At 46.7% G+C, this 11,765-nt stretch overlaps 1 protein-coding gene across 1 annotated transcript in view; it reads right to left on the reverse strand.

The window, feature by feature from the left end:
- Positions 1–3,492: 3,492 nt before the first annotated feature.
- Positions 3,493–11,765, reverse strand: part of LOC143281362 (uncharacterized) — a 37,119-nt gene continuing 28,846 nt past the window's right edge. Inside the window, exons 5-6 of the mRNA XM_076586566.1 lie at positions 7,677–7,804; positions 3,493–3,814 (exon numbers count right to left, since the gene is read on the reverse strand). Coding sequence (XP_076442681.1) covers positions 3,638–3,814; positions 7,677–7,804 — 305 coding nt within the window. The 3' untranslated portion in view covers positions 3,493–3,637. The remainder of the gene's footprint in view (positions 3,815–7,676; positions 7,805–11,765) is intronic.

The following is an 11,765-nucleotide window of genomic DNA, read 5'->3' on the forward strand; positions in this document are numbered from 1 at the left end:
CCCCCCCCCCCTCTCTCTCTCTCTCCGTGGGAGGCACGCACATCATCGCTGGCTTGCTGCTGTCAGTGAAGGTTCCCTGGGGTCCATGAAGGGCCCCTTTGAAGCGAAAGGATATAACTAGCCACAAAGAACTCCCCCTTGCAGAGGACGTACAGTCATCGTCAGATCGGAAGACCAGCAAGTGCAACAACGAGTCGCAGTCAAAGCGGACAAAAAGCCGACCCAAATGATCTGTGCTGAATGCTTCTTTATCGCTGTGTATTGCTGCCAGAAGAGTTCCCAATCTAATGTAATTCAGACACCATACCAACCATCCACCCCGCCCCCCAACCATCCACCCCCACCCCCCAACCATCCACCCCACCCCCCAACCATCCATACCACCCCCCAACCATCCACCCCCACCCCCCAACCATCCACCCCCACCCCCAACCATCCATACCACCCCCCAACCATCCACCCCCACCCCCCAACCATCCATACCACCCCCCAACCATCCACCCCCACCCCCCAACCATCCATACCACCCCCCAACCATCCACCCCCACCCCCCAACCATCCATACCACCCCCCAACCATCCACCCCCACCCCCCAACCATCCACCCCCACCCCCCAACCATCCATACCACCCCCCAACCATCCACCCCCACCCCCCAACCATCCATACCACCCCCCAACGATCCACCCCCACCCCCCAACCATCCATACCACCCCCCAATCATCCATACCACCCCCCAACCATCCACCCCCACCCCCCAACCATCCATACCACCCCCCAACCATCCATACCACCCCCCAACCATCCACCCCCACCCCCCAACCATCCACCCCCACCCCCCAACCATCCATACCACCCCCCAACCATCCACCCCCACCCCCCAACCATCCATACCACCCCCCAACCATCCACCCCCACCCCCCAACCATCCACCCCCACCCCCCAACCATCCATACCACCCCCCAACCATCCACCCCCACCCCCCATCCATCCATCCCCCCCTCCACCCGTACCCAAGCAAAGTGTAGACATACACGTGTTGGAATCTGCTCGTCTAGTCAAAACAAAATTTCGTCAACAGTTTTTCCAGCCAAGATCACCCTGAAGCTCTGCATGGGGCGTTGTGGGTTTGGGAGTGGAGGGGGGAGGGGGGTTGTTCAAACCCTCTATATTGGCTAACGTATGATCAATTCATGTACAAGTTAATTTCCATGAGGATTAATAAAGCGTTTTTGAATGATTTGATTGAGCGTTCTGGGGGAAAAAAGGTACGACGATAAAACACGGATGACCGACGAGTCTTCCAGATGACGACAGTTTGTCAACGACCGTGATTGGAAAATAAGACATTTCTATCAGTAGTGGCAACGTTTTAAAACATAGGTTCTTCTTCAGAAACTGTGATAGTTTAACACAGTCTTGTTTTTCAAAAGTTTTTTTTCTGTTTCCCGGAATTATGAGATCGTACATGGGAACATTGACGTCTTTCTTACAGGCTGGCTCCCGCTGAATGTTCTGACAGAAAGATAAAATGATAAAAAGCATACCAAAACCCAAAAATGCCAACAACAACAAAACAACAACAAAAAAACCACCACACTGCTGCTGAAGTCGACAGGTCCTGTTGTTGGAGCAAGGCGGCAGAATGGTGAAGACGCTAGTCTGCCAATACAGAAGGCTGAGGGTCTGTGTTCCAATCCATCTCTCGCCCTTTCTCCCAAGTTTGACTGGAAAATCGAACTGAGGGTCTAGTCTTTCGGATGAGACGATAAACTGATGTCCGGTGTGCAGCACGCACTTGACACACTGTAAAAGAACCCATGGCAACGAGGACGTAGAAGAAAACCACTCGGATAGGTACACAAATACATACATATATACATACATACAATATATATATATATATATATATATATATATATATATATATATATATATATATATATATATGTATATTCATATATATATATATGCATGCACGCAAGCACTCAAGGCCTAACCGTTGGGTTAGGCTGCTGGTCAGACATCTGCCTTGCCGATGTGGTGCAGCGTATAATTATGGATATGTCCTGAACGCAGTGACGCCTCCTTGAGAAACCCGAAACTGAAAGTGAAACATGTAGATGGCCAACTCACGGTTATAGGCACCAGGGAACATATTTTCATTGGCTGTGTCGTAGGACAGCGACACCTGCTGGAGGGACCAGGTCTGGGAAGAGGCGTTAGCTCCAGCCGGCACGACGTCCATGTCTATCTCGTTGGGCTGGGCTTCACTCTTGTACTCTTCACTCTTGTACGTACACACACACACGCGCGCGCGCGCGCGCACACACACACACACACACACACACACACACACACACACACACACACACACACACCACAGGTACACACAAATGCATACAAGCACGCACGGATATTAATGAAAATGCATAGATGATTCTCCGTCTTTTATCAGGACCTAAATTCAATGAAGGGTCCCATTCGAAATTGGTGGAAAAGTGTTGCCTTGACCGTTTCTTCATATGTCACCATTCAGAATACTTCCTGTCCGTCAACCACACAGTTCGGCAACGACTGGAATCTGAAACGGCTTCTGATCTCATCTTGCTTATCCGGATTAACCCAGAAGACTTACAACCTGTAACTGATATGAGCAGAAAGAAATTTTGCCTAAGTTTGTTTCAAAATTGGTATTGAGAAACAAATTAGTTTCAGAAACAATGAATTTGTTACATTTTACCAGACAGACAGACAGCCGCACACATACACACACACACGCGCGCGTGCGCGCGCGCCCGCGCGTGTATGTAATCCCGGGAATTCCCTACTGCGCATGCTCTTTAACTTTGCACCGTACCACACAGTGTGACAATTTAAAAAATGAAATAAGAATATATATATATATATATATATAATATATAAAGCACTGATAGCAAAGCATTGATGAGAGTCAGCAACTCGTCAAATCTGGCGGCCACTTTCATATTCTGACACATTGTCCTCCTTGCTTTTCAGCTGATTGCAAAGACAATGAAATTACGGAGTTCGGATGCAAATATTTCTCTGGAATGAACGAATTTCGACAATCTGCAAACTTCGGGCATTCCGTCATTTATCGGCTGCAAGAGCACTCACTTTGCAGTGACATACCTAAGTCATATGGAGTATAATGACGTCTGCCAGTCTCAATACGTCACGTGTTACTGCCAAGCGTACAAAGCATAAGAACAAACTATCAGGGGCCGTATCCAAGACACGGTCTCGCCGCAAAACGCCTGTTTTCCCTTAAAATAACCAACGCAGCAAAAGGATTCGCCATGTTTACCTCTGCTTCCTGGGCTGTCACCCTTGGCAGATAGTAAGGGTAAATTGCCTTCGGGTTTGCAGATAAGCGGGTAGGTTCTTGTGTTAATGTATACGGATATTGCTAACCCTCGGGTAGTTTGCCTTGCCTCAGGCAGATTACCCGCAGGCACACAATTACCCGCAGGCACACCAGTACCCGCAGGCACACCAGTACCCGCAGGCAAGATGGTCTCTCGAATACGGCCCCAGGTGCCGTTACCTCGGAGATTCGAACCCGGCACACTCAGGTTGAAACTCCAACTGTTTTAACCACTCGGCCATTGCGCCTGTCAGGTAGACAGACAGACAGACAGACAGACAGACAGACGTGCCTGCAGGATGAAGGTGAAGTTGAGGGTAAAGGTGTCGTTGTTCCAGGAGATGGACAGCCGGGACAGGGTGTCATCGCAGGTGCCCTGGTAGGTGGACCCGTCCTGCGTGTTTTTCTTGGACACCGTGTCATAGGTCTGCACACCGTCACGACATATTGGTATACCTATCATGGACACCTTGTCACAGGTCTGTACACCGTCACGACATATTGGTATACCTATCATGGACACCGTGTCACAGGTCACGACATATTGGTATACCTATCATGGACACCTTGTCATAGGTCTGTACACCGTCACGACATATTGGTATACCTATCATGGACACCGTGTCACAGGTCACGACATATTGGTATACCTATCATGGACACCTTGTCATAGGTCACGACATATTGGTATACCTATCATGGACACCTTGTCACAGGTCACGACATATTGGTATACCTATCATGGACACCTTGTCACAGGTCACGACATATTGGTGTACCTATCATGGACACCTTGTCACAGGTCACGACATATTGGTATACCTATCATGCCACAGCACGATTCAACACACAGCAGGCGACAACGTTGAATGTGCCTTCAGTAAGACTACACTACATGTTGTTAATGAATGAATTGATGGATAAATAACTAAATGGATAAACAGGCAGATAACTACATAAAAAGATGAATGAATGAATTGTAAATAAACGAATAAATAAATAAACTAATCAATCAATAGATTAATCAACCAATCGATCAATCAACAGATCAATGAATGAATACATAAATGAATAGATAAATAAATAAATGAATAAATAAATAAATACATAAACGACAAAACTAATTGAAAAATATATAGATAAATAGATGAATAAATAAATGAATAAATCAGTCCTCTTCTGGCCCTATGTGGTCGGCTGGACAACACGAAATAATGTCAATTACTGAAATAAAAATCGTGCTCTTTGTCAAAATATGCCAGACAGAATATCAGATGTACTCTGTCACAATTACGCATCGTGAAGGGGACAAAACAAACAATAAACAGGACGCTACGTTTTACTGTGAGTCGTTCTGTCTGCCAATTATGGCTGGCACAACACCAAATGTACGCTCAGCCAGACACCAAGTGTAAAACAAAAGATATGTAAACAGACAGATATGTGGGATCTATATGTATCCAGGCCCCTACGTTTTCCTACCAGTGTCGCCCTCTACGCCGGCACACACAACCAATGAGTACTAGGTTGTAAGTCACGTGGCAATAGAGAGAAATCAAATAGAAACAGGATGTAATGACGCTGCAGAACACTTAGCAAGGATAACCCCAAATCGTACGTCTTTTTCGTTCAAGCAACTCGTGCTGCGTGGCGAATATTTCTGGTACGGCGTTTACCGCGGGGAAACGAAATGCCGGCTGACAGCGTCTGTGGGGTCAGTCCTGTAAACAGCATGTCACTAATCTCTCACAATACTGACGCTGCTTTTGACACACAAAGCCGATAAAAGCACAACAGTACTGGACCAAATCGAAAGAAACTAACAGCAAGTTTTCGAACTGCATGACTGCATCGCTGGAGAGGAGCTAATGCAAGGGAAGTAAGTCGGTTCAAAATTTGATAAGGTGTTTGTTTTCGTAGCTTCCCTTGGAATATGGCTTGTCAGTCAATTCAAAGCTTGGCCAGGACGATTCTCTTCCTTTTACAATAATCTTATCAGTCCCGTAGAAAGTAATGTCCAACTTTGGAAAGGCACAAGGAGGTGTCAGGTGTTTGTTGGGGGGGGGGCAAGGGGGGGGAGGGGGGGGAGGTGTCAATTTTGACTATTAATTTCTTAGTTTCAGTTTCTCAGGGAGGAATCACTGCGTTCGGATGAATCCACATACGACACACCACATCTGCTAGGCAGTTGACTGGCCAGTAGTATACCCCAACGCGCTTTGTCAGGCCTTGAGCGAATGCATATATATTTCTGTTCCTATCAAAGTGTATTTCTTCCACAGAATTTTGCCAGAAGACAACACTCGTTGCCATGTGTTCTGCAACCTTCTTCTTGACTAGCCAAAAATTATTCGAAGGGATGGGGTGGTAGGAGGGGGGATTGGGGGTGTGGCGGTCATTCGAGGCGAGACCAGAATGCACCTGGATAAAGGGGTGGGGGAGGGGGGGTGGCAGTCATTCGAGGCGAGACCAGAATATACCTGGATAAAGGGGGGGTGGGGGAGGGGGGGGGGGGGGGTGGCGGTCATTCGAGGCGAGACCAGAATGTACCTGGATAAAGGGGTGGGGGAGGGTGGGGGGTGGCGGTCATTCGAGGCGAGACCAGAATGTACCTGGATAAAGGGGGGGTGGGGGGGTGGGGTGGCGGTCATTCGAGGCGAGACCAGAATATACCTGGATAAAGGGGTGGGGGAGGGAGGGGGGGGGGGGGGTGGCGGTCATTCGAGGCGAGACCAGAATGTACCTGGATAAAGGGGGGAGGGGGGTGGCGGTCATTCGAGGCGAGACCAGAATGTACCTGGATAAAAGGGGGGGGGGGGGGGGGGGTGGCGGTCATTCGAGGCGAGACCAGAATGTACCTGGATAAAGGGGGGGGGTGGGGGGGGTGGCGGTCATTCGAGGCGAGACCAGAATGTACCTGGATAAAGGGGTGGGGGAGGGTGGGGGGTGGCGGTCATTCGAGGCGAGACCAGAATGTACCTGGATAAAAGGGGGGGGGGGGGGGGGGGGGGTGGCGGTCATTCGAGGCGAGACCAGAATATACCTGGATAAAGGGGTGGGGGAGGAGGTGGGTGGCGGTCATTCGAGGCGAGACCAGAATGTACCTGGATAAAGGGGTGGGGAGGGTGGGGGGTGGCGGTCATTCGAGGCGAGACCAGAATGTACCTGGATAAAGGGGGGGGGGGGGGGGTGGCGGTCATTCGCGGCGAGAACAGAATGTACCTGGATAAAGGGATGGGGGAGGGGGGGGGGGGTGGCGGTCATTCGAGGCGAGACCAGAATGTACCTGGATAAAGGGGGGGTGGGGGGGGTGGCGGTCATTCGAGGTGAGAAAGAATGTACCTGGATAAAATCAAGAAGGGGAGCAAACTGTAGCTCTTACACTGTGGTTAAATCCAGCGAGGATGGGGGTGTGGGATGTGGGTGTGGTTAAATCCAGCGAGGATGGGGGGGGTGGGATGTGGGTGTGGTTAAATCCAGCGAAGATGGGGGTGTGGGGTGTGGGTGTGGTTAAATGCAGCGAGGATGGGGGTGTGGGGTGTGGGTGTGGTTAAATGCAGCGAGGATGGGGGTGTGGGGTGTGGGTGTGGTTAAATCCAGCGAGGATGGGGGTGTGGGGTGTGGGTGTGGTTAAATCCAGCGAGGATGGGGGGGTGTGGTGTGGGTGTGGTTAAATCCAGCGAGGATGGGGTGAGTGGGATGTGGGTGTGGTTAAATCCAGCGAGGATGGGTGGGGTGGGATGTGGGTGTGGTTAAATCCAGCGAGGATGGGGGTGTGGGATGTGGGTGTGGTTAAATCCAGCGAGGATGGGGGTGTGGGATGTGGGTGTGGTTAAATCCAGCGAGGATGGGGGTGTGGGATGTGGGTGTGGTTAAATCCAGCGAGGATGGGGGTGTGGGATGTGGGTGTGGTTAAATCCAGCGAGGATGGGGGGGTGGGATGTGGGTGTGGTTAAATGCAGCGAGGATGGGGGTGTGGGATGTGGGTGTGGTTAAATGCAGCGAGGATGGGGGTGTGGGATGTGGGTGTGGTTAAATGCAGCGAGAATGGGGGTGTGGTGTGGGTGTGGTTAAATCCAGCGAAGATGGGGGTGTGTGGGTGTGGGTGTGGTTAAATCCAGCGAGGATGGGGGTGTTGAGTGTGGGTGTGGTTAAATCCAGCGAAGATGGGGGGGTGTGGATGTGGGAGAGGGTAATTTGAGGCTGTAAGAGAAGGAGAGAAAGAAATTTTTTTAAAAAAGAAAACCAAAAAAAACACCCAAAGAAAAGGATGATTAGGAGGGTGATACCTCTCTGACGAGCCCCTCCTGCACATGGTATTTGAGGTGGATGGTGATGTTGAGAGAAGCCAGGAGGCACGGGTTGCCGCTGTTGTCGTACACCACGAAGTCCGCTCTCTCCGGGACAGGCGGCGTGCCTGTCAGTATAATTATGGATTCACACACACACACACACACACACACACACACACACTGCGCTATACCCCATGCGATGCCTGCAACAGCTAACTGCCATGGACGGAATAATTAACATGCATGACAGTGCGGACCGCTCGGCGAGGGGTCCATTGTGTGTGATCTACGAGCTGACAGTTTATGTCTCTGACGTGTCAGGACTAGAACAAAAAATGTAGAAATATATATATACGTTTTATATCGACTTCTCGCATTACCATCTTCTGGCCTCCAAAATCCCAGGACTGTGCATTGCAATATAGTGTGTGTGTGTGTGTGTGTGTGTGTGTGTGTGTGTGTGTGTGTGTGTGTGTGTCTGTGTGTGTGTGCGTGTGTGTGTGTGTGTGTGTGCAAAATTAGCTTTATATAATGTACACATATGTGGGTACATATGTGTAAGCGTTTGAACGTACATAGAAGTGCTTGAGTTTGAGAGTTCGTGTGTGTATGTAAGCGCTCACGTGCTTGTAAATGCTTTACACCAATGTACGAAGGCACATATATGTGTGCGTTTTGCATGTATGCGTTTCGTGTGTGTGTGTGTGTGTTTGTGTGTGTGTGTGTGTGTGTTTGCGCGCGCGCGCGCGTGCGTGTATGCGTGCGTGCATGTGAGGGAGTCAGGGTGTGTTGACTTGTACGTGAGTACAATGTGTGTTTGTCTGTCGCAACATCAATCAATAATTTCTTTCCCTTTCATATCACAATCGGCATCCTTTATATCCTCACAAGAAAACACTTGCCACGCTCTCATCCCCGTACTTCTTCTTTCTGCCCACTGTCAATGTTTGCTAAGCTGATCGGTGGTGACAGATGGGGCGCTCAGACACGCAGGCAGACAGACAGACAGACAGACATAAACAAATAATATAAGAGATGTGAATGAGACTGCAGCGAGCGATTCGCGTCGCCAAAAAAATCCCTGGCTATAATTATTACAGCCACTAAACAGTATTGTGCAGCAATGTTAAATAGTTTGGAAGCACCCTTCATCTGGCCTGTCTCCAGTCCACAGGAGATGCATGGGTCGATCGATAGCTGAATGAGGGCTGCAGCTGTTGCTTCTTCCTTCGTCCTGAATAATCGATATGGGGTGGGGTGGGGGACATGTTTTTGGGTTGTGTGTTCGTTTCGTTTCTGTCCGTCTTTGTCTCTTCTCTTTGTCTCTTTGTGTGTGTTTTGTCTTTCTGTCTGTCTGTCTATCTGTCTGTCGGTCTACCTGTCTGTCCATCTGTCTGTCTCGTTCTGTGTGTCCGTGTCCGTCTCTACCCTTCTCTAAGAATCAAATAACACAGTTACGTATAATCTGTATTTGTTCCCGTGTGTATTTACGCTCAAATGCGCGTATGTATGAGTGTGTGTTTGTGTGTGTGTGTGTGTGTGTGTGTGTGGTGTGTGTGTGTGTGTCTGTGTGTGTGTGTTTGTGTGTGTGTGTGTGTGGTGTGTGTGTGTGTTGTGGGTCTCTCTCTCTCTCTAACGGTTCAATCATTTTAAGCCATTGTTAGAGAAAGAAACATTAGATGATAATGCAAACGAAGCTCTTTGTGATAATGATGACACTGATGATGGCTTCATGAACCGTCCAGTTTCGAAGGAAGAATTTTTTTGTTGCTTTTAGGAAATTGGAAAATCGTAAGGCAGTCGGTCCTGATGGTATCATAAAAACTCTTGTGATCTTTTTTTTTCTAAAACTGTTTAATACTCTATTTGATAATGGTGTCTTTCCTCCAAACTGGGTAGAATCTATTGTTGTGCCGTTATTTAAGAAAGGCGACATAAATAGTCCAAATAATTATAGAGGTATTACTTTAAGTGAAATTAGCAGTAAATTATTTAGTACAATTATTAATGCTAGATTGCAGGAATGGGTTTATGAACACAACATTGCGGGTGAGCATCAAGCTGGATTCAAGAGAGGTTATTCAACAATCGATCATATGTTTACATTCTTAGCTTTGATACAGAAACAGTTCTCTCCAAATCGCAAATTGCATGCAGCTTTTATAGACTTTGAGAAGGCATTTGATTCCATAAACAGAAATTTGCTTTGGCCAGTTTTACTCAAATGTGGTGTGAAAGGTAAATTATATAAATGTATCAGGAGTATGTACGATTGTGTTAAATGTAGGATTAGGTGTGGCGCTCAGTTAACAGATGACATTAATTGTACCGCTGGTATTAACGGTGACGTGTGTAGCCCAGTATTGTTTTCATTGTTTAGAAATGAACTAGCTTTAGAAGTGATCAATAATGGAAGACATGGTGCCACTTTGTCATATGAAGATTTTGCATTATTTATTCTTTTGCCTTCAGATGATGTCGTTTTATTGTCTGAAACTGTCATTGGACTACAGACTCAATTAAATAATCCACAAAACGCAGCATTATCGCTTAACTTAAAAGTTAACATGGGGAAAAGTAATGTTGTTGTGTTTTGAAATGGGGGATTTTAAAGTGTAAGAGAAAGGTGGTTTTATAATGCTATTACAATGCCTGTTGTAAATGTTTACAAGTATTTAGGGATTTTGTTTTCCACACGTTTAGTTTTTAGTATCGCTTGCAAGGATCTTGCCAGTAGGACAAAAAATGCTTTGATATATATCATGAGAAAGTTATCTTCTTTACATAATACTTCTTTCAAATTATTTGCGAAATTGTTTGATTGTCAGGTACAACCCGTTATGCAGTATGGTTCAGAGCTGTGGGACTGAGCAAAGCTGTTCTTCACTGTAGAATCTGTACATTTGTTTGCCATCAAGAAATTTCTCGGTGTAGATATATCTACTCCGAATGATTTGATACATGGGGAAACTAACACGTACCCTGTTTACTTCAACTCTGCTGTTCAGTGTATTCGCTTCCGGCTTAAGTTGTTAGAAATGGAAGAATTTCGGTTACCCCATAAAGCTTAGAGAATGTTGTTTGAACTAGACAGTAGAGGGAAAAAGAACTGGGTATCAGATATACGTGTTTGTTTGTTTGAGTACGGTTGAGGTGACGTTTGGTTGAACCAGGGTGTTGGTAACATAAATGGATTTACCAATGTTTTTAGACAGCGTTTGATTGATTGTCGATGGCAGAAATGGCATGATCATATTCAAGGTAGTGAAAGATTTAGCATGTATAGAAGATTTTACAATACACATAATATAAAACTTTATAATTTACGCTCAATATAGATAAACATTTAAGATGTATAACCACAAACTTTAGGTTAGGTGTATCTGATGTGGCTGTACATTATTATAGATACAGAGAACGTAATGAAAGATCTGATTTGTCCATTGTGTAAAACATTTAAAAAAAGATGAATTACATTTTGTTTTATGCTGCCCAGTCCTTAGTAAGATTAGACTAAAGTTTATTCCACACAAGTATTACCAATATGCGTGTGCCTTTAAGTTAAGTCTTCTGATGTCATCCACGAGACAACGTGACCCGCATAATCTCTCATGTTTCTTATATAAAGCGTTCAAACTTAGAGAAACTGTCATCTCGTAGTCGGGTCATGAACTATTGTTTCTCATGTCAAGTGTTATTTTGTTGAATTTTATTCTTGAATGTTTTGTAACATTATTTGTTCACTTACCCCTTCATGAGGGGCCATGGCCTGATGAATAAACCATTCGCATTCTCTCTCTCTCTCTGACAGGAATTACAGAATGTTTGGCGAGAGACAAACAAGTAACCAGGCACACAAACAAGACATAGTCTATCTCTCTATGTTTGTGTGTGTGTGTGTGTGTGTGTGTGTGTGTGTGTGTGTGTGTGTGTGTGTGTGCGTGCGTGCGTGCGTGCGTGCGTGCGTGTGTGCGTGCGTGTGTGTGTGTGTGTGTGTGTGTGTGTGTGTGCACGTGCATGTACTTGTGTGTATTACCTGATGTGATTGTTTTCTTTACTACCGTGTTGTTAGTCAGTTTACTTCTG

The sequence above is a fragment of the Babylonia areolata genome, chromosome 4 (assembly GCF_041734735.1).
Source record: "Babylonia areolata isolate BAREFJ2019XMU chromosome 4, ASM4173473v1, whole genome shotgun sequence".
In the NCBI taxonomy this organism is placed as follows: Eukaryota; Metazoa; Mollusca; class Gastropoda; order Neogastropoda; family Buccinidae; genus Babylonia; species Babylonia areolata.